The 23,448-nt window shown below is 34.5% G+C and overlaps 5 protein-coding genes across 7 annotated transcripts; 2 read left to right on the top strand and 3 right to left on the bottom strand.

The window, feature by feature from the left end:
- The first annotated feature begins 723 nt into the window (after nucleotides 1–723).
- LOC108206734 (thioredoxin-like protein Clot) lies at nucleotides 724–2,007 on the top strand. The gene is made up of 2 exons (XM_017377124.2): nucleotides 724–979; nucleotides 1,570–2,007. Exons 1-2 carry the CDS (start codon nucleotides 835–837, stop codon nucleotides 1,821–1,823), a joined length of 399 nt encoding a protein of 132 aa, XP_017232613.1. The 5' UTR covers nucleotides 724–834; the 3' UTR covers nucleotides 1,824–2,007.
- Nucleotides 2,008–2,732: 725 nt separating this feature from the next.
- On the bottom strand, nucleotides 2,733–6,504 carry LOC108209657 (ras-related protein RABA4d-like). Its single transcript, XM_017380689.2, has 3 exons — nucleotides 6,113–6,504; nucleotides 3,187–3,675; nucleotides 2,733–3,083 (listed from the first exon to the last, which is right to left on the bottom strand). The coding sequence occupies exons 1-2, from the start codon at nucleotides 6,337–6,339 to the stop codon at nucleotides 3,228–3,230; spliced, it is 675 nt and encodes a 224-aa protein (XP_017236178.1). The 5' UTR covers nucleotides 6,340–6,504; the 3' UTR covers nucleotides 2,733–3,083; nucleotides 3,187–3,227.
- Nucleotides 6,505–6,594: 90 nt separating this feature from the next.
- On the bottom strand, nucleotides 6,595–8,945 carry LOC108209656 (transcription factor bHLH130). 2 transcript variants are annotated; one of them, XM_017380687.2, is made up of 6 exons: nucleotides 8,288–8,945; nucleotides 7,629–7,954; nucleotides 7,361–7,534; nucleotides 7,054–7,119; nucleotides 6,907–6,975; nucleotides 6,595–6,820 (listed from the first exon to the last, which is right to left on the bottom strand). In XM_017380687.2, exons 1-6 carry the CDS (start codon nucleotides 8,775–8,777, stop codon nucleotides 6,770–6,772), a joined length of 1,176 nt encoding a protein of 391 aa, XP_017236176.1. In that variant the 5' UTR covers nucleotides 8,778–8,945; the 3' UTR covers nucleotides 6,595–6,769. The 2 variants fall into 2 exon arrangements, with proteins under 2 accessions (XP_017236176.1, XP_017236175.1); XM_017380686.2 differs by having other exon boundaries at nucleotides 7,614–7,954; nucleotides 8,288–8,916.
- A 1,867-nt stretch (nucleotides 8,946–10,812) lies between these two features.
- Nucleotides 10,813–14,119, bottom strand: LOC108208839 (F-box protein CPR1). Of its 2 annotated transcripts, none has more exons than XM_017379409.2 (3): nucleotides 13,961–14,119; nucleotides 12,991–13,377; nucleotides 10,813–12,213 (listed from the first exon to the last, which is right to left on the bottom strand). In XM_017379409.2, the coding sequence occupies exons 2-3, from the start codon at nucleotides 13,300–13,302 to the stop codon at nucleotides 11,062–11,064; spliced, it is 1,464 nt and encodes a 487-aa protein (XP_017234898.1). In that variant the 5' UTR covers nucleotides 13,303–13,377; nucleotides 13,961–14,119; the 3' UTR covers nucleotides 10,813–11,061. The 2 variants fall into 2 exon arrangements, with proteins under 2 accessions (XP_017234898.1, XP_063943567.1); XM_064087497.1 differs by having other exon boundaries at nucleotides 12,991–13,331; nucleotides 13,961–14,117.
- Nucleotides 14,120–17,611: 3,492 nt separating this feature from the next.
- Nucleotides 17,612–22,412, top strand: LOC108208843 (uncharacterized). Its single transcript, XM_017379414.2, has 7 exons — nucleotides 17,612–17,865; nucleotides 17,944–18,044; nucleotides 19,918–19,986; nucleotides 20,175–20,233; nucleotides 20,655–20,715; nucleotides 20,798–20,851; nucleotides 22,029–22,412. Exons 1-7 carry the CDS (start codon nucleotides 17,709–17,711, stop codon nucleotides 22,305–22,307), a joined length of 780 nt encoding a protein of 259 aa, XP_017234903.1. The 5' UTR covers nucleotides 17,612–17,708; the 3' UTR covers nucleotides 22,308–22,412.
- Nucleotides 22,413–23,448: the final 1,036 nt, after the last annotated feature.

Here is a 23,448-nt window from a genome sequence, read left to right as displayed (position 1 = left end):
ATCTTGAAAAAATGTTTGACGTTTAAAGACAACATAATATTTTAATTTGCCAAAAGCTAAATTATTTATTATACATTTAAGGCGTGATACTCTTACTCTTACCTTATTGTGATTATCTCACTGAAGGTTTGTTAAAATTCTAGAACCCAAAAACTTTATGGAAATGTAAATATATATTATATTAATAATGCACGTCATGAATAGGTAATATACAATTCAAGAATATTTATATTTTTGGACGTAAAAATATTCAAAATCGCATTATTATTATTTTTTTGAAAAAAAATATGTGAATATATCCACTTTTTTGAAAAAAATTTAATTAATTCAACAATGAAAAGTCATACGGCATCTACACATACAATCGAGTGGAACAAACACAAACATAAAACAGATCATATTGCTGCTTAATCTGGTCTCTATGAAGATCCTATCAAACGATTTGTTGAAGTTGATGTGTGTATACGTATAGCTTCCACCAATACCCTCGCCAAAACCAATTTGAGCTATCGATAGTAAAATATTAATCTTTATCATATTATTATTCTTTATTTGACAGAAATATGTGAATTATGACCACTTTTTTTTTTTTGAAAAAGAATTATGTCCACTTAAAATATATTGAATTTTAATTATTGTCGCTTAACTGAGAAGATATTTCAAAAAAAATGGGAACACTCTAAAATAAAATTATGTGAATTTATTTTGAAGTGAGCACCTTATCTTTGCATCTTTACGCAACACAATACACACTACATTTTACAAGGGAAAAAAGAAAGAAGAGAAAGTGTGAAAACCCTAGTTGAAAGCAGAGAAAGGCCTAAGATATCGAAGATGCCATTGAAAGTGTTGGAAGCTACAATCTCAAGCTTTAATGGGGTATTCGACAAGTTCAAATCAGAAGCCCCAAAAAACAAAGCTAATTTCATCCTTTTCTTGGCTGATATCGACCCTGCTACTTCTCAGAGCTGGTGCCCTGGTAATCAATTTAATTCTTCACTTTCTTGTAAAAGCCTTTATCTGGGGATAAATGATAAATGAATTATTTTGATGAACTAATGAAATTTGTTTATTTATAGAGGATTAACTGAATGCGTTGTGGGTGTATTCTGGAATTTTATGAGTTCCGCTACGAAGCTCTGTAGTATTGTGGCAGGCCAAAACCATTTGTGCATTGATGTTAGTATAATTTAAGGGTAAATAGTAATGTGATCATGGTTTCCGCTGTGGCTTTTTATACAATCTAGTTGGTTGAGTCTTTTATAGCATTATAGGTTAACTGGGCATTAGACATCAATTATTATGGCTAGGTTTAGGACTGGATTCTAGAATTATTATCTGTCATTTAAGTTGTCTGAATTCAGTTTGATATGGATTGGAGGTGTAGTTAGGTGCAGTAGATCAAAACATTCAGCAACCTCATTTTATCGTCAGGGCCATTATTGTTTTGACAAGCAATTGAACATCCTGCAGGCTGCAGCCAGTGGAGGGGGTCATCCCTCCGACTGAGGATATGCTGTTGATTATTTTACATGTTCAGTAACCTTACTCTGCCTATGTCGTTTTCAGATTGTGTGAGAGCTGAACCTGTCATCTACAAGAAGCTGGAAGCATGCTCTGATGATGTAGCACTTTTAAAAGCCTATGTTGGAGATAGGCCCACATGGAGGAACCCTCAGCATCCTCTAAGGAATGACTCACAGTTTAAGCTCAAAGGTGTCCCTACATTAATCCTTTGGGAGGACGATGTGATCAAAGGTCGCCTTGAAGACCACGAGGCTCATGTTGAACGCAAGATTGATGCCCTTCTTGCTAAAAATTAAGTAATAACGATTGCTGAGGGAACTTCAATAATAAGGATTTTATGTTTCCGTAGTTTAAGATCATCCTGCACTTGAACCAAGCTGATTGCAGTGGTATAAAAACTAAAAGCTGTGAAATGCTTTACTATGGCATAATTCTCAGATGGATATACAACAAATAAATAAAAGTTTAGACTTAATATTATATTTTTTTTTCTTGTGCTTCTTTTCCCAAATTGCTGCATTCTGTTGTGGTGTTGCCTGCTTTTTTCTTAGTGGAGCGGTGTGCTTCATTCGACATGATAACTACTGAATCTGAATAGATATGAATTATTTTTTATTTTTTCTTTAAGTCTGTGATGTGCTAAGTACAGATAGTTCATCAATGTTCAAGTTGAAGTCAAATAGTTCTTTTCTTGACCTGGAACCCCTTTACATTCTAATATGTGAGATGATAGATCTGTATCATTGTATCCGATCCCGTTAGGAGAGAAGTACTATTTGAGATGATGATCATTGTGCTTGCAAGCTTAACAGCCAAACGAAGTAGCAGAATGCAGCCACATGACCTGAATTTTGAGGCTAAAATACAATTCAGTATATTTGATAATTAGCCGCCTGAAAAGCCGGACAGGCAGTAGATTTAGCCGCCTGAAAAGCTGGACAGGCAGTAGATTTAGTGGAGACGATGTATAAGGCAGGGAAGCCTGGTTCCAGTGCATATGGAGCACTGTTCACTGCAGTGCATGTAAAAAAAATGTACTACTGAGCTTGTTAATTATAACAATTGCCATCTTAGTCAAATTCTATTTATGTGCAACAAAGAATTGCATTAGATCATCTGACAAGATCTTAAAATCCAAATTGAATGAGCACAACAATTACGCAACCATATTACGATATTTAACTAGTTTTAGCTGTCTAACAGAGGAACATAAACAATGTGTTTCATTGGTTATACTTCAAGGTATCATGTGTCAAAAGGCCTGACTATTAACAACCGAATTTGTACATCAGGAAGCTTTCAATCAGTAATGAGTTCTAACATTTAAGAGTTGCATAGTCTTGCAACACACTCAGATAGCAATGGAATAGGTGAAGATAGGCTTTGGTCTATAGACCACATTAGCCAAGAAGTGACACAGTTTTATCAAAAAGTGCCACATGTCAAATCCCCATGTATTACATGGAATGTGCCATCTGATACAGTTATGTTGGCTACAAAAAGTCTATAAAGCAGGAGACAAATTCCTAGTTAGACAAGGTTGAAGCCACCATATCCTAAATAAAGACAATTGATCATGTCAGAACTCAGAAGTGTATGTATATATATAGAGTTAAAATTCTACAAAATCAGTTTGTGGAAGATGGATGTAACCATTACCTAAAGCAATTTCCAAAACTTCAGTCAAATGTCATTGTGTTCTATGATGATGAACAACAAGTATATTTGTAACCTCCCGATGATGGTTCAGCATTAGGTACAACTATATTGTTTCCCTTGAGAAGTGATGAATTCCCACTAGAGTCTGCTTCATTGGCAACAAGGGCCTTCTTACTGACAGTGTCATATATCTCCTTGAGAACTGTGTTAAAAGCTGTTTCGACATTGGTTGATTCGAGGGCTGATGTTTCCATAAAGTACAAATTTTCCCTTTCAGAAAATTCCTTTGCATCTTCACTAGTAACATTTCGAAGGTGTCCTAGGTCGCTTTTGTTCCCTACCAGCATAATTACAATATTCTTGTCAGCATGGCCTCGTAATTCTTCTAACCACCTAGCCACATGATCAAACGTTGGGCGCTTGGTTATGTCGTACACTAGCATTGCCCCCACTGCACCTCTGTAATATGCACTGGTGACAGCCCGATATCTGAGCTCACCAAGGATTGGTCAGTGGTCATTACAGAATTAGGTATTCCAGTAAAAGAAAAAGCGTGGAGATACAATTTTAAAACTGAAAATCTCACACTTCATGAACATACATAGCACAATATAGTTAGTATCTTTTAAATTTATCCTGATTCTAGAACACATTAATAACCAAAGGCTGAAAACTAACCACTTTTTACAAACGCAGCTAATTTTTTTTGTAACTTTCATATTGCTCACTATTAAAATTCAACAAATGTTGACCTAAAAAATCTGTACCAAACATGAAATCTGGTAACTTTAGATAACAATAGCATCCCAGTATTCACCTACATGACTATTATTTGTGCAGATTGTGAATCTCAGATTGTGTACATTCTTTCTGAACTTTTTTTTTCTTGTACTGCAATATCACAACCAATTTATTGTTATTGATTTGTCAATATGTCGTATAACTGTATTCTAAGACATTAAAAAAAGATTGTTTATTCAATTATCTATCAAGAAGTAAAAGTAACTCAACAAAAGACAGATACAAACCAACTATCTAGCATTTCCTGCAAATGACAGTCTCTTATATAGTAGAACTCACTGTTTAATTATGAGAAAGAAGAAATTCTAAACAAAGGATGGGAGCTATAGGAATCCAATTTATAAGTTACTGTATTGAACCAAAACAAAATAAATCCAAAAAACTAACACCAACGATAAGAGCAACTGAGAAAAAGTATTTTAGTTTAGTGTGAGCACCCAATATCAATCTAAGAAAAAAAATTAAAACAGATCTTTTACTATGAGATTGTCGTATTAAGATCCTCCACAATGAAGGGTTTCTGATAGAATTTGGATTTTCGGCCTGAATGTTCAAGCTGCACTCTTTGGATAATGAGTTGAGCTCCGAAACTAGAAGTTCCAATTATTCAAAAACCATTAAAAAACTATTAAAGTAAATCTTTTCAAACATGAGCTAGGAGCATCATCAAATCGGTTTTATAGCCCTGGACTGGACCAGAAAGGCTAAGCTTATATTTTTATTAAAAAACCCTAAAATCCAATTGTCTATTTTAATTGAACCAAAAAAATACTTCTATCTATACAGAGCCAAACTTCATAGGGAAAAATATTCATAGATATAGGCTAGAAAAACAATCTACATTTCTATTTGCTGAAGCTTTCATGTTCAATTCAAGTAAATTTTCATTTCTTGATTCATTTTCTAATACTACGGCTTCTTACTGTCATATCTATTTATCAACGCAAGTCAAAGTTAGATGGTTAAGTACTATGGATATGTATATGATATTCTCTGTTAGTATAGGTAAAACAGATTGTTACGGGTTACAAGGTTTGGGTGCAGTGCTTAATGTCTCTAAATATGCATGATTTTATGGAAATAATATTGCTTGCTCTATGGAATACTAGAAAGAGTTTATTGGATATTTGAGGGCGTAACTTTCCTTTTGAGTATTTTCTTTTAATTAATTGGGGCATAGCTTTATTCTGCATTTGTCATGCTAGTGGTGATACTTGACTCTGGATGCTCATATTAAATTATTTAACTCACCATGTCCACTTCTTTTTTTTAATTGACTTGATAAAAAATTAGTTTAAAATCTCCCAGCCTGCTATTTTAAAACATACTTAGTTGCTTTGAATTTAGAAAAAACTAGTGTCCGGCACTGTTTTATTGTTGAAATCGCTGATTCACCAACGTTGTCTAAGAATCATGATTTGACAGGCAAGCAACAAACTTGTTAAACTGAAATGACAGTAAGAACGATGAGAGAACCACAAGAACAAGGTGTGGCTGTGTGGTAGGCGTTCAATGCAAGTTAAATAAACTTTTAACCGGTCGGAATATAATTTCCATATTGATGAAATGTAGTAATAGGACACATCACACATCAAATTGACGTTGCCTTAAGGTTTGTATCGCAAGACACTACCTACATGGCTACATTCCTATATAAAGTGTCCTACACAATTAATGATAACATAGGGAATGAAGACATTCAATGTCAAAGGCTATATGCACCACAATAAAAGATTCCTACACACTAAACAACATCGGGCATGAAGTCACATAGACAGTATAATAACAAAACCGCTTCAAACAAACGACACTCCCTTAATCCTATCAGTGCCCAAAGAAGCTATCTCTTACAAGCTCACTACTACAAATAACACTAAACTAAATGACACTCCCTTAATCCTATCACTCTAGAAATAATCATTACTGCATATGAATCCAGTACAACTACCAGCAGGAAAGTAAACAAACATATCAACATATAACGAGCATCAGTGATTCCTTAAAAGTTACCACACAACAAGGACAATGTAGTATTTATAAACTCGATAGGTAAGTAATAAGAAATCTCGAAAAATGAATAAAATTCTCCGGTCTCCAGATTTAACATTAAACAGAAAATCACTACCTTTCCTGACCAGCAGTGTCCCAAATTTGAGCCTTGATAGTTTTCTGATCAATCACAAGCGTCCTCGTCTGAAACTCAACGCCGATTGTAGCTTTCGAGTCCAAACTAAACTGATTCTTCGCGAAACGAGCCAGCAATTGCGATTTACCCACGGCAGAGTCTCCGATTAGCACCACTTTGAAGACGTAATCGATCTTCTGATTGAAATCGCCGTGAAAATTCGACATTTTACTCCACAAATCACCCGATCGATCGCAGATCGGGTCGGATTGATGACCGGAAAAAAGTAGATGCTTCAGTTCTGTATATGTATGAAATATAATAGTAAATTAATGGGGGTTTTGTGTGAAAGTGGGGCAAAAGTTGTTGGTGCAACAACTAGTGGGACTCTCCAACGGTTTTTTTCGCTTTGGAGTATTCGGTCAGATCCGTTCCGATCTGTTTGTATTAAAATATTAATCTTTTCGAGAAACATACATACATAATTATATAAAGATTTTGGTGGATATTCTCTTTATTTATATCGAATCAATATCTCGAGTAAGCAAAACAACTTATGGAAGTTACATTATTAATTGAAACCATCTGGTTCTGTTTTTTACAATCCATATTCTTCTGGTATCTAATGGACTATGAGTGATGAGAGGTGCTCAGGCTTCATTTTCGGATACTCGGACATGTACACTTGGCCCGAGTCTCGTTCAGAGTCTGCACGATGAATAAGTAGATTAGTTTTCCAGCAAAGCTTATCGGTGAGTCTTGTACGCTTGAATGAGACAGAAGTTTGAGGTTACCTGCACTTCTTTTTGGAGGTCCTTGATGTAGACAACGGCCAAGTCTAGCATATCAGCTGTATTTGCTTGCTGTTGACAAGAATAATGTGACTTGTCAGCTTCAAACAATATGAGAAAAAGAAATTTAGTGCATCACTTGTAAGTTACCTTGTCCATGTTGGGGAAAAGATCTTGGAGCTTCTTCATTCGGGCACTTATCCGTGTTCGTCTCACCTGCAAATCATGAGCGCAGTTTAATGTTATGAGTATCAAGTTGCATAGGTCATGTCAATTATTTTTGAATTGAGATTTTTGGTGAAAAGACGTATTATAGGACATCCTAGCCTGCCTAGGATTTATGTCCAGGAAGGCAGGATCCCTTTGGATCAAGGCAAAGCCCCGTTTCCACTAGGACAGCTCTCACACTCTGAATTTTAGAATTGAGATTTTTGAAAGAGGGATACTTGGACTTTACCCTCTCTGCAATGCTTCGTGGATGAGTGGCGAAGCCTCTTTTGGCGCGGATCTTACAAGGAGTGGAGTCTTGTTGAAAGTTCACAAAGTTCTCCATCGTTGTTATTTCAGCAAAAGTGTTTGGCAAGCTCAGCTGGTGAAGTAAACCAGAAGTGTAATGCTTCGGATCATCATTCTGATGGAACAAAAAAATAAAATATATAGTTGAGTGACTAGAAACAAACACAATTAGTAAATAAAGAACTTTCACCTACGCTGTTAATTAGTACCGGTGTATCCATTGCGTTCATATCGGCTAACATCTTCCCTTCACCATCTCTGTACCTTTTTAAGCTGTTGCAGGTAGAATCATTCTGTAAATTGGGGACGTAAAGCCTATTTGAATCTCCTCCATGCTGTCCATTGGCCAAGTACCCATCACTAATTTCAATTTTCTCATCTAAACTTTCAGCAATCTGAGGCATAAACCTCGAGTGAGAAGACCGTTTAGATGAGATGTCAATATAATCGCCCAGCCTACCGGATTTGAAATTCAATTCTGTATTAGTCTCCCTACCAGATCTGAAATTTCCAACATCGTTCGTCTCAGTGAATCCTGAATTTAATCATAAAGTTCTTATCAGCCTAACAAAGTCATCATAACATATAATTCAAAAAGATGAGTACCAAGAACACCAAGCAAGCATCATGGATATTCAACCATGCTCATCAAAAATGCTTAATTATCAGCCAAGCAAATTATTTGCCACAGAGAACTCAAAATCTGAATTCTCAGCTTATCCTCCAATTGAGTTTCTCTTTTCATAATATGTAGAGAAAGCACCTAGTAGTCCCGAATTCCTTATTCAGGATATAAACAATAGAAAAATCATACACAAACTCAACAAAGAAGGCTCACATTTCAGAACAATAACAAGTTAAAATTTACCAATTTCATCAGCTAAATTTGCGAAAAATCCAGCAGGAGAACTGCTATGTCGAATCAAATTCGAGCAATTCGAACTACTAATACTCTTCTGACTCTTCACTTGACTCATATTATCACTATACATATTCCCCGCACCACAAGCAACCAAATAACCAGAATCCGCCACAACTTCCTTCTCGCCTCCATTGACCTTAGAATCACCAGCGCCAAACCTCGCATTAAAATCCACCTCCTCGATATTCGAAGCCTTCATGTCCAAGTAATCAGCCCTACCAGGTTGTCCACCAACAGTATCAGCACAAAGAGCCTCCAAGAAACAGTCACTGCTCTGCTCTTCTTCCTTCCTCTGTCCCGTCGTTTCGAAATCACGGCTTCTGTAATTTTTCAGCTCCGAATGCATTAAATCTTTAGGTTTCGTAAATTCTGCTGCTGTTGCGAACCTGAAATTCGATGAAAACAGAAGACTATCCATTTCTCTAGAGTTGTACATGATCAAATTCTCGCAAAGTGATGACCGAACTTTATTCGTTTTTCACTCAAAATCTCAATGTCCGTACAAAATTAAAAATTGAGATTGATTGTTTGTAAAAGAAAAACTAATAGGTTGAGCTGGGGATGTAGATGTAACTTGTAAGAATGTAGTATCCTGTTATAGTATAGATTTCTTTAGTCGAAGTTTGTGAAAGAAGATAATTACGATACTGCCATTTTATAGCGTTAACACGTCAGACCTGATCTAAATGAGGGGACCAATTTGTGAGTGGGGCACTAATTTTGACGCTGAGTATCATTGCTCAAATTTTTTATGCATTTTTTGTGGCTAGAATTCAATACTCACATTTTCTAATTTCTTTTTCTCTTAAATATTGTCGTGGTCAATCAATTCAAACGGGGTGTATTCGATTGAGATTTTAATGCATTGTTTTTAGTCTATGGATTTTAATGGATTGTATGGGATTTTGATTTTGTGCGGATTCTTGACGAAATGTCGCAGAGTTGATAAGATTTAGGTACAATGCTTCAAAATCCCATTGAATTTGGTGGGATTTCAAAAAACTTAAAATACACTGAAGAATGCCACAAAATCCATCATTTTAAGAAATGAAAAAAAATCCATCAGCATTTGAATACCATCAGATTTTAATGGATTTCAAACAATCCCAATCGAATACCCTCGGATTTTAAAGCATAATTTAAAATCCCAATTGAATACCACCAGATTTTGTAGCATAATTTAAAATCCCAATTGAATACCTCAAGATTTTAATGGATTTCAAACAATCCCAATCGAATACCCTCGGATTTCATGAATGCAAAAAAATGCTTTAAAATCCCAATCCAATACACCCCTCTAATATTCTAGTTTATTTTCAAGAGAATCTCCAAAAGCCTCCTAATTGACTCCTAAATATAATATAAAAAATATAATTCTTAGTAAATTTGGTACAAAGTTAAGAGCATGAACTCCAACAATGCTCTTTATATTTTTCTCTATATCATATTTTATTCATATTGGGCTCCACTATAACAAAGATCTAAATTCAAAACTCAAGAGTGAATGAATTGGAGCGAAAGAAATTTTTATTGATAGAAATAAGTTAAGAGATATGCAGTGGCTCTTAACTTTGAGGCACTAAAAGTAAACGAATTGCATCAGATTATGGTAGTGGTGACAAGTTCGATCATTCTATCTTTAAAAATGTTCAAAATAATCGGTGAATTCTAGAATCTGATCAAAGCTTGTGGCAGGATAGTACAACAAAAAATTTTGTGCAGAGATATATTGGTGGAAGTGGTTTTGATGGATTGAAACGGAAAAGCGATGATTAGAATGACCAACATTGGAGTGAAAACTGGGGCTGATGGAGAAATTCGTAAGTTTGTTCAGCAATTAATTGATGTAAATATTTATTGAATTTTTGAAATTTAAACTTTTGTTTCCATTTTTTCACATGGAATAATTATAAACTTGTACTGCTACGGCAGAATCAGACGTTGTAGTGGTTGACAGTGTAAATAAAACATTTATATTTAATGCACTCACACTCTCGCTCGTCTTTGACAAGATTCGAACTCTCGATATCATAAAGGGAGCAAGAGATCTCACTAGACCAAGAGGTCCTTGCTAGAGGGAGCGGGCGATCGATATCATAGAAAGAGCCAGAGATCTCACTAGACTAAAGGTCCTTCCTATGGGAGCGCGAGATCCCACTGGATCAACAAGTCATTGGTTTTGAGGGTGTACATTTTGGATGACATGATGAATTATGCATGAGAAATGAAAATATGGCAGTTGCAACTCTGCAAAGAAGGGTGAGTTACTAATTAGAATAAATTTTGAGAAAGAAGTGACATTGGGAAAATCCTATACATTCGATATTACACCATTATATCTATGCGGTTATCTTAATTCAACTATTTTTCTTGTCACCAAAACATAGGAAGTATATCCAAAAAAATTATATAAACCATTCACCATATCAATGAAAATTTTATGACATAATAACTCATTTTACAGGACATGGTAATCATTCAACGGAAGGGCCTTCATAAGTAAAGTAGTAATCAAAAGAGCAGAGCTGCAGGTTCAAACCTTACATTGTAATGCAAAGCAACTAAACTTAATAACTAAACTACTAAAGGAAGACAAAGCTGACTGTTCAAACCTTACATTTGATTTGATGGAAAATAACAAGTTAAACTTTATAACTAAACCAGTAACCAAAGAGCTGAGCTGCATGATCAGACCTTACATTCATTTGATGCTTTCATAGCTAAACTCCGGAAACATTTTCCAACATGAAGCTCTTGAGGCTAATAAAACTTGGGACATAAACTGATGCATACATGCTCTGAATCTCATATTCCTTAAAACAGGGTACTACTTGCCAGATTTTAGTTCCAGGATGATATGTGAATAATAAGTTTGCACTACACAACATCAAGATACTCCCATCTTTCAAAACTTTTAGTACATAAAACGTACGACAGTGAAGACCAAAATTTAATTCTTGAATGATGATTTCCTTACTCCAACTTTCCTTTACTCCATAATCCTTCATCACCCAAAGGACAAGTTCAGAGTCTGACCTATTATCGCAGATACACAAGCACCCTCCAAGCATTCCCAAACTCCTATAATCAACATACCCACCAACTTGTGGAGCAGAAGCAGTTAGTTGACATGATTCTTTCTCCAAGTCAAAAGTACACACCATTTCATTAGGTCTGTCCTTCTGAACACAAGCTAGCCAATGAAGGTTACCATTGGCATATATACCATCCTGATGACAGACTAAAAAGGGGACAATTCCTAAACTTCTCCATTTGCCTGTTCCGAGACTATAAATTTCGAACTTTGACTTACCCGAGATTTCAGTTGAAAAGAACTTACCTTCATAAAAGTGTACTACCTTGTACACATTGCTGGCTTCAACATATCCAAAGCCGTAACTCGCAAGCCCATAACCTGACAATTCATAAGGCTCAAAACTGCGGATAATAGGAATTGATTTTTCGATGTTCTTGTTATATGGTAGGAGTATATACTCTCGTGTAACTGGATTGCATATACGAGCCGCACCAGCATCATACCTATCCCTTAAACTAATTAACCCATTAACTGAACCACTTAAGACTGAGCCATCTGGTACTTTTAATCTCATTAGAGGGTCATGGCGAATATCATGCTGGTCAGATTTGTCATTTACTTCGCCCATTTTAAGGATTTTACCCTCTTGAACTATAAGCCCTGCAGGTGATCTTGATAGATGCAGATCAACAAAGTAAGGGTCTGAGAGTACACTACGCCATCTTTTGCATACACATTTGCAATGGACTGTTGTCTTGATGGGCAATCTTGATAGAGCATTAGCCTCCATCTCTAGAGGTAATTCCATAGTGGGTCTGGCCACACCTTCCTTCCGCTGATAAAAAAGCAAGTGATCGGGTGGATTTTTTTTTCTTTAGTATTCATAATCAGATCACAAACAAACAAACAAACAAACAAAAAAGGACAAATACACCCAACTAAGCATCATATAGAACTATTCCAGAGATAACTATATACTTCGTAAACTCTTTTTTCTACGATTCTTATTGCCTGGGACTACTATGTACTCTCACACATAGGTTTAATTTTCCTCTTTTGCTTAGCAACTTGAGTAATAGTTTTAATTTTTAGTTTTAACTTTAGCCATGCTACAATCTGGAATGTTACGACACTTACTGTAATAGGAAAAGGGCAAAAGCAGGTGAAATTTTAAAGCTTCAGCCATCAATCTAGTTGGGTTGCACAATGGCCTTGACATTCGGAAAAGTAACATAATGCTTATAAGTTCATTTACCATGCTATTAATTTAGCATGGGCCGAACGCTTTCGTTCAACACAATTTTGGTCATTACGCTTTATTTATTCAAGTTGTACTTTATCTTTTTTGCTTAATTTCATGTTCATCAGGTTTTGTAACCGGAACTGAACCGATAACCCAAGGTTTTCAAAACCAAAACACCGCAGAGTCAAAGACATATGGTCCTGAGCCGAACAGGCTTGTACTCTCCCCAATATCTATAAACCGAACCCAAGTTTTAAAGTGCTGGTGTGGGTGAGGGATGAACACAGTGTAAGGAGAAGAGTGAGGAGGGAACACCGGAGGTGCGACCACAGAAACAGGAGGAGTAGAGAATTGAGCAAGAGTGCTTACCTCAGATCTGGTGGAAACCATGTTAGTGCTTGTCGCTACAGAAGCATTTTCGGAGGCTTGAGAAATGAGTGGCTCGGTGTTGTGTTCCTTACGGCTGTGTTGAATCCCTAAGAGTAGCTGTTTAAGCTCTTCAAAATTACCATCCATCTTATCCAGGCGGATGCCCAGGCCATCGATCCGCTGGTTAACTTCACCAAAACATTTGGAGACATGCTCCATGTTCAAACTGAGTTCTTCAGCCATCTCTGCAAGCTTTCCCTCATGAACACCTAGCATGTCATCCAAGGCACGAATACGAGTGCCTTCAGCCATGGAGGATAAGAGTTGAGGAGGGACTGGGTCTGATACCAATTGTAACCGACTAAAATGGATACTCAAATGTAACCACTGTAAAGAAGAGAAAATGCAGTATTTAAAAGCAAAATGAAAACTCCATTGATAAGAAAAGTACTGAAGCAGAATAGGAGAAACAAACAAGAAAATTCTCAGCTCAAGTCTGACCCTCAACTAACCCTAATCTCAGCTTAGTAGTGCTCTGTTGGGCACATGATCCCAAATATTCTAAATACAAAACGACGTAGCATTAGAACTATGCAATATCTTAATTTAATAAAACCCAGCAGCTGACTTAGAATTACAGTCCATGTGTTACAATCCGAAACCGATTGTTTAGTTACGGTTGTGATTTTTGATTTTTGAAACCAAAAACATATGTTCCGAGTCGAACCAGTACATGCTCTATCCAAAATCCATATCCATGTCAATTCTTTAAATTGCAGAGAAACATAAATATAGTACCCAAAAATTAAAAACAAGTTTACAAGTCATGATTAGCATTTATAAACGCAAGAACAAACAAATCAAAGAGCGTTATAAAAGAAATAAAACTAAAACAAAGCACACAAGAAGATGTAAAATAGAAGAGTATCGAAGTATATACATAATTCACATGCTATAGAGAATAATGTACCTTTAGGAAAAGATTAGATAGAGAGGAGCAGATCAGGGTTTGTGTTTGAGAGTGAAGAATAGAGTCCTATTTATGGAGAACAAACCAAGAGGAGTTGCTATCTAGGGTTTGGGTTTGTGTTTGCAGCCCGTTAACTACGAGCCGAACAAAAAAAAATTGAATTGAGCCTACTCCATCCAACACGAGTAGCTAGTAATATATTACAAAATTACATATAATTAAACTTGATCCAATTAAATAAAACCTTATATTATTCGAGCACAACTTTTCTTCTATATATTTTATAAATATATTCTTAAAAGACAAAGAAAGATAGAATAATTATTTAAATATTTTCAGAATATATGTCATTTTTCCGAGTTTTAATAAGTTAATAAGTTTGAGCCAATCTCAGGCCTACTTCGAGCCGCACACACTAATAGCTCGACTTGAGTTTGTTTATTTGTGTTCAAGTTCAGTGAGCTGAGACCTAATTAAGGATAGATACCTAATTAGGGGATCGGATGCGCATGAAGCGATTTGGTGCGATTTTTACGTAATTATTCAAGTACGGTTTCGAAAATCGAAGATCAAAATCACACCGTAAAATATTGGTTCGGCTTGGTTTTACAAATTACGGTTTCAGTTTTAATGGTGTCATTTCAGTTTTAAAACTAATATTTTAAAATTTATAAATATTTTTTTATTTGCATTCAAGTGATGATTAAAAAACGATATGAACGATGAAATTATTACATTTGTTTAGTTAAAAAATTATCACTTCATAAAATTTGCTAATTTTTTTAAAAAACATTTTGCAAATTACTAGTTTTTTGCTCGGGCTTCGCACACAAAATTTCTTAATGTTCAATTCAATTTTTATAAATTTCCAAAAAAGACAAAACTCTAGGGCATGCTACATCATTTTCTTTATGCTCCGACATTTCTCCTCATATCCAGACAAAATAGATTAACAAATGACAAAGAAGGATACAAAACAACACATGCATGATCATAATCATGAAGTTTATGAATCAAAAAGATCACCCTTGTTTTTCTTGTTTTTTAATAAATTTCCGTAGATATGAGTTTTGACAATCGTGATCTTTCGGACTCATAACCTCAGATGACTCAAACACCATTTCTAGTGATGTGTTGATGACTATGCATCAACATAGTTTTCATCGGAAGAATTGGGAGAGGAGGGGAAGAGGGAGAGGGGGGGAAAGAAAGAGAACAGTATTTGTTGAGATGGTTGATTATGAATGTTTTTTTTTTTTTGAAAATGAGAATAAATCTTAACCGACATGATTCGTCAATTCACCGTGATAGTTCTTTCATTCAAGAGAGCTTATCATCTAACCATCGGACATGCAAGATGACCGGAGAAATTTAGATAATAAAACTTTAATGTCCGAAAAGAAAAACCCGTCTTCTTCCAAGCATCCTGAAAATATAAACAAATGAAACCATAAGAATATAAGTCCATATATATGACTGATTATATATATATATATATATATATATATATATATATATATATATATATTAAAAAATAAAAGATAATATATCCAATAAATAATATTATTAAAATCATGTGTATATCATTTCAAGTAGTGAAAAGGAAATTAATTAAAGTCTCAACCAAAGATGGATCTTTGGTGAGACACGAAGGAAAAAAATAATATACCAAAAATATAAAATAACAATTATTAACAAGCCAACAAAATGGCACATAATTGCAGCCAACAAAATGGCACATATTGCAGCGAACAAAGTGGCACATAATTGCTCCTTACAAGCCAATAATATGTCATCAATCATGGCCGCCCATAAATGGTACAAAATTAGCTATCAATAGAGGCACAATTAACATACTAACCGATTAAATGAGAATCAAGACATTTTCAAAAAAATTCAAATAATTTCCATTTGTACAAAAGAATCAACTTTAACATGATAAAGGAAATTTTAATTAAATTCAAATTTTTATACAATGTACTTGGAATCTAAGTAAAACATCAAACACTAAATTTACTATAGCAATTACTAAAAAAGTTAATATCAAAATTTTAAATATAAACACATGACTCGATCACTATAAAAGGAAATAATATTGCGTGATAATATTTGTCTCTATTGTAACCGGAAAAAAAAAATTAATGCAGACAATTAAACCCAAAAATTAAATACAATTTTATAAAACTGAAATTATAAATTATGCCAAAAATTTAGTCAAAAGTTATACAACCACCACCGCAAACCACCATCATCTTCCCGGAATCTAATATCTCGTAAGAACAACATATTAACACTAAATCAAAAATCTATGTTTGGTCAAGACTCAAGATTGCAAAGAGCTTATTCTTACGCAAGCAAATATCAAAATGCAAAAGATATATTTTACGAATAATAATATTAAGATTTGATGAACATATCTACATTATCAACGGATCACATAAACAATTAAGAGTGTGAATTAGAAAAAGTACACCTTAATTTTGTGGAGTATATTCACTCAAAATGAGTCGTTTTCAAAGATGTCCTTGCAGATGTCGGTGAGTAGATCGAGATCCCAATATTTGATTCAGTTGACAACGCAAATTGGATTGATCAAAAAGTGTGAATAAGAGAGCAAAAGTAGAACTGTTTAACGAACCGAGCTGTTCGCGAACAAGCTCGAGCTCGGCTCGTTAAGAGCTCGTTCGGCTCGTCTCGTTAAGTTAACGAGTTCGAGCTCGAACACAAAAAATTGTTCGTTAAGAAAACGAGCTCGAGCCGAGCTTTTAGTATGTTCGGCTCGAGCTCGGCTCGTTAAAACTCGAAAAAAAAGAATATTTTCATAATAATTTCGTAATATATATATGTTATTGAACCCCGAATTCAACATATAATATATCAAATCGATCATGAGAATATCAACTATAATATGGTACCATCAAAACATACTAAAAATTTTATTTGGCTTGCTATTTTAAGAATAAAGTAGCGGTTTGGCCTTATTTTTATCTAGCTCGGCTCGACTCGGCTCGACTCGGCTCGTATTTGTTCGTGAACAAGCTCGTGTTCGGCTCGTTAGTTATCGAGCTCGAGCTCGAACACACTTTTTTGTTCGATAAGAAAGCTCGGCTCGGCTCGGTTCGATAAGAAAAAATTTAAAGCTCGGCTCGACTCGGTCAAAACTCGGCTCGGATCGGTTCGTGAACAGCCCTAAGCAAAAGAGATCAAAACACGTTATACTAAATTTTTTATCTAAGAATGTTATTTTGTTTGTTGGAAATCTATGTCATCATATTTACTCAAACATTGATATTTATTTCTAAAATTTATTTTTATTTCTCATTTCTTTAATAACCCAATTCACAAGAAATAATTTATTTTCACATCAGAATAATGTGACATAATGTTGAAACTTAATTCTTGATAAGACTGATTTGGTTTATTAATCAAAATTAATTCTCTTTATTAAATTACTCATATATTAAAATAAATTAATTTAATAACATAAAAAGTTATTATTGAAATTTATACTATTTATTAAACCTAAATATACTTGTCATTTGTGGTATGTAACAATAAATTATAACGGTTTGATATCAAATTGATTACAACAGTGGATTCATTTTTCTATAAATTACTAATTTAAACACGTATAGCTAGCATGTTTAATTTATTTTTTTTTCCAATAAATTTTGACTCTGATTGCAGACAATTTCTTTCACCAGAATACTGAAAACAGATAAAGAACAGAGAGAAACTGAATTGAAAAATGGAGGCCTCGGTGGGTTTTAAAACCCTAACTCTGAACTTCATTACTAAAAAACCAAATAATTTCGCCCCATTTCCCTCAATGTTCCGCCCATTATATTCAACTACCAAAAACACCAACAGATTCTATAAATTCTCACTCTCCCGTTGCTGCGTTTGTAAGTTCTCGAAACCCGTTTTTGTTTAGCTCTTTTCTTGTTTTGTGTGTATATATTTTAATTTTTTTTGCATTTTAGCTGAAACTGGGCGTGATAATTGTTTGCCAACTGGAGTTGGTGAAGCCGTAAAGCAAGTATCAGCTGAGAAGATTCTTCAGGTTGTTTTGGTTTCTCCACAGGTACTGATTTGGATTCTTTTTAATATCGAATGCAAAATTGATATATACATGTATGTATGTACGTGTTTGTGTAAGTTTGAGTAAGGTTTTATCGATCACCAGATAATAGTGAGAATTCGAGAGCACTGTTTGTATTGGGCAGAAATGGATAAGCTGTAATGGAAGTGTATTCAAAATAAAACCGCATCAAAAAAATTGTTAGTGATTTTGAAATGTATACAACTTTCTTATGTTAAATAATTATTGACGTTTTACTTTGTTTTTAATAAAACACACACTCATAGATATTATTTACTTATTTAGAAACATACAACAAGGGGTTTGTCTAGTGTGTGCCCATGAGCACATGCTAAGCACTAAAATCTATGAATGTGGATGGTTTTGATTGGTGTGGTTGTTGTAAATGCAAGGGGGTCCATCATTATAAAAGAGGGTAAGCCAATCAAAACCATCCAAATTCATAGATTTTAGTGCTTAGTGTGTTCCCATGGGCACACCAGAGAAAAACCGTTTTAATAAACCCCGACAAGCCTTTCTTTCATTTTACAGATTCCAATTCTTTGAAATTTGGAGTCCGGAAGCAAGGTCTCAATATTAAGTATGGATCATAGGTCATTTTTATTTCTTAATCCATTTCATATATTCCATGTCCCCAGATACTAGACTAGACTAAATATCTGAAGAAGTAGAATCATGCAAAGGATAATGGTAATTCCACCTTAGAATTATAGAAATACATGTCCTCCGGTGACAGAATTTGTAACCTGCTCTCCTCCTAAGCAAAAATTCACTTCACCGGGAATAATTATTAAATTAGATCGGTATAAGAGTTCATCTAAACTGCATTGCCAGATGAAAGATTTTATCTCTTTAGATATATATAGCAACCCACTTTTTTTTTTGTAAACTATCTATTATGCACTTATTTTTAAGTTTCACAATTGGATATATGTTAAAACCAACTACAAGGTTATATGCTATCTAAGATTTATTTTTAAAAATTCATCTTCTTTAACCCAACTACGGTTGTCAGTTCGGTAAGTTGAGTTGAAGGAGGTCCAGCTTGTCAACTAGTCATTAAGTCACAAACTAGTCGATGAATTAATAGTAATAAACTACCATCTCTTTTCTTCTATCCATTCGGTACACAAACGTATATATCAGTTTTAATCAATCTATACACACACAACATAAACATTTATATCAATATCAATTCAGTGGAAAATAAATGCGAGGAGAAGAAGAATTAAGATTTGGCTTATTAGCATGTACATGTTATACAGTAGAATATATAACATACGCTTTTTTCTTCTTTTTATTCACTTTCAGGAGGATTTTGCACTAGTCCACAAACTAGTCGACTTCCTAGACTACAATCCGTGAGTTGTCCACCGACTAGTCGACTAGTCAAGTGTCATGAGAACACTGAGCCCAACTATATATTCTAATCCCTTATTAAAGCAAGTTCGTTGCTTAGCTATATTCAGTTTTATAACACTACTTATAGCCATATTTGAAGGGAAAATAGCATAAATGGTTGATTAGTTTTACAATTAGCGCCCAAGAGATGCTTATAGCCCAAAAATGAAAAGTGAAAGAGTTAGATAAATTTTAATGTGATAGTATAAATATATTTATTTAAGTCAATACCGATTAATTTTGATTTTAGAAAGTCCATTTAAAACCCAACTATTTATCAGCACAAAGATTGATGGACAGTTCGGATTTAATAGTAAAATATTTATAATACATTCAGTGGTTACATTATATGAAAATAGATGAAGTGCATTGTCAAAGTTGATGGGCAGAAATCTTAAATAGCTTTATTTTGGGTTGGGCTGTAGACAACCTGAATTTGAATTGTGCTTGGCAGATTCCTGGAAACACTGGATGCATTGCCAGAACTTGTGCAGCATCAGCTGTTGGGTTACACCTGGTTGAGGTACACATTATCCGATTTCTTCTGACAAGAAACTGTTTATTATGTGTGAGTATAGAGTGAGATATTTATAGTGGCTTCAATCTCTTTTGGAGTAAAGATGTATCTGTCTTTCTAAAAGATAGTTCAATTTTGTTATTGTGTAGCTTGCGATATCAACTGTGATTTCTTAATGATTGTTTCTTGTTTAGCCTTTAGGTTTTCAAGTGGACGACACAAAATTAAAACGTGCTGGGTTGGATTATTGGCCGTATCCTTCATGTTGGTTTTCAATATATTATTTTGTTTGGGCCTCATCTTTGTCTGTTTTCAGTTATATCTTATTTATCCTTGAGTTTTCCTGCTAGTGACCTAGATTTGAGCATTCATGGATAATAGTCAGCTCTTAAATATATAGTTTCTTTTAATATAGTCTGCTGTTTGGTGCATTAAATTTGTCTCAACATATAGTATGTAATTGGCCTTTTTTGGTGATTGTAAACTGCCAATTCGTTGTTCTTGTAACTCCTTTTTGAGGTTCAGAATATGAAGCTCTCTGATTGTATTAACAATTTTTCCTTGTCTTCTTCCAGTTCCAGTTTTTTTAATTGATCCCGTTTTCTTTAATAGATTGAGAGTCTTCTTTATTGCTTTAAAATCATGCTGGGTCAACTCTTAACTTTCCATTACAGATATGTTGTTGTAAAAGTGCATAGCTCCTGGGAAGAGTTTAGAGAATATTTTAGGCAACAGGTAGTTACTTCTCCAAGGAAGGTGTTTTAGTATTCCTTTTTCCTTTCTTACTCAAGGTGTATCTACTTTTATCTTTGTACAGAAAGGAGAAAAACGACTTCTTGCGTTTACAAAGAGAGGAACGAACATACATTCAGTAAGCTGCCTATTTATCTTATATTAGAAACAGATATGATAAACTTTGTCACATTCTCTTTTGCATGTTGCAATATTGTTGACACATACCTTATTCAGACAATAAATGTGGCGGACTTGTAATAATTAAGCTACTCAGGTTAATTTGTGTACGGTGACTTGTAATATTTTTAGTGGACTTTAGGGATATGCAGTGGTTGTTAGGGATAAAAATACGAGATTCACCTTCTAATGCAAAACACACCCATAAAAATATATAAGGCGGAAAACTGAATTACCAACTTGTATTATCAATCAAAACTGTTATAGATAATACAGTCGATCGAATACTTAAATCTAATAAAGCTCAAGCATCCGCTTGAAGCGATACCCAAGTCTTAATGGTATTCCAGTATTCCTTACTGAAGACTTTTATCAAAATCTGGCTCTATACCTTTATGATCTGTGCAAGAAGAGATTGGAAAATATTCTTATCTGGGGCTTGTAGATATGCTTACATTTTTGGTGTTGTGGCTGTAGCCTGTACAGTAGGCAGCAAGTCAGCAACCTGTATTTCTTTAGGTACCATCTGCATGAGTTTTGTGGAAGTTGGATAGTACATAAGTTTCTTCAACCCATTCTTGTAATAAGACTTTTTGATTCACAATTATTAAAACCAGGGGATACGGTAACTCGGTGAAGTGTTAGGTCCCAATTGCTATGTCAAACTTGGAAGCTCTAATATACTGAAGACTTTATGCTAGGTGATGCGTTAACTGGCTGAAGTATTAGGTCCCAATTGCAAATTCTAATTAGGAATCTCTGATACAAAGGGGACTTAATACTAGGTGACATGGTAACTTGGTAAAGTGTTAGGTCTCAGTTGCTATTTCAGACTAGGAGTCTCTTAGTCCGGAGAGAATAAGTGGCCTATGTATTTCCAGGAGGAATAATTTTATTTTCTTTTGCATCCTTAGTACTGAAAAGCACTCGACTGATTAATGGCTAAATCCTACAAGGTTAACAGAAAAACATGAAAATGTGAACACTTGTTGCTATTCAAGACACAAAAAGTTAACAAGTAGCTAGAACTAATGTAGGGTCGGAGAATACTTAATGAATACATATGTCAGTCTTAATTAATTCATCATTTGAATTGCGAAGAAAATAACTCTGTAGTATTATCCACATTGATGCAGGACTTTTCATACAGAAGAGGTGATTGGCTTGTATTTGGTGCAGAAACTTTTGGACTCCCAGCTGAAGCATTGCTTGATTGTAAAAATGAACCTCTTGGCGGTGGCACAATCCGTATACCAATGGTAGAAACTTATGTTAGATGCCTTAATCTGTCGGTAAGTGTTGGGATCTCTTTGTATGAAGCTTGCAGACAACTTGACTACGAGCAGCTACAAAATCCAACAGAAATTTCTAATGATAAACAGAAATCATTTGTAAGTGAAGATGTATTTGCTTAATTTTTTAATATTCTTTTTGATAATTTGTATTTGCTTAAATTACTTGTACCAATGTGTATAAATACCTCAGAGACATTAAACCCGAAATTAAAATTTTTAGCTATAGATTGACTCATTGCAAGATACTGATGCATATTTGTTGCTTGGATGATAAATCTAAGGGAAAATGTTATCGTTCTTTGATTCTTAAATTAGTTACTAGACCTTTGACACTGAAAACCTCATGATTTGATTTAATTAGGAATAGTAGTTATAACAAAACTTATTACAGGTACTTTGGTTTAGTAATATTCTGTGGACAATTTTAATTAGTTTTTATAATCTGCGGTCCATTATTCTCAATTAACAGTTAACTTACTATGTATAGTGTACTCTCTTGGTCATCCCTGTCCCTAAAGAGTGTAAATTCTTCACTCGCAAGGGTATGAAATTCATTCACCGACATTCCCTCCCATCAATTTTATAAAATCCAGTCTTAAACAGTCCTACAGCATATTTAGGTTCTATTAAGATTTGTTTCTCTGGACTAAAGTCTAAAGACAAAGCATATATACATATATGGATCACAATATAAGCTTGAGGATAAAGTTAAATTCTAGATTGTTTTTTCATCTTTAAATTAAACCAAAAAAGAGTTTATCTTGTCTAGCTTGTTAAAATTTCCCTAGGATAAGAAATGGTCCTAAATGAAGAGTTTCCTAAAAGACAAGAGGGGACACTGAAAATAGGCAGAGATCTAGTAATAACTCCAGACTACTGTCTCTCTCTGTGTGTGTTTTAAATGCATTGAGCTGCTGATGAGCTGGGAGTGTCTGCAAGCTATAATGATGCATGAAATTAATGAGTATCTTTTTGTTGTAACTTGTAAGTATAATTCATTATACTTTTGTTATTGCCCGACCAGCACAGTTCAAATTTGTAGAGTACAACCATTAACAATCAATAATGCAGTAATTGATTGGGTGGACAACATGGGTGGTGATTTTGAATAACATTCTCATGATTTTAAGTAGGAACTGGAACTTGCCATTAATCCCTCATTTTGTTATTGGAGAGGTTTAGAGAGGGAGTAGGGTAACTGGGTAATATTTCTGTGATCATAAATTCATGATGCACATGTTCTCTGCGTCTTTGTTGGAGT

The sequence above is a fragment of the Daucus carota genome, chromosome 2 (assembly GCF_001625215.2).
Source record: "Daucus carota subsp. sativus chromosome 2, DH1 v3.0, whole genome shotgun sequence".
Taxonomy (NCBI): Eukaryota; Viridiplantae; Streptophyta; class Magnoliopsida; order Apiales; family Apiaceae; genus Daucus; species Daucus carota.
This window is presented reverse-complemented; position numbering and strand designations above follow the sequence as displayed.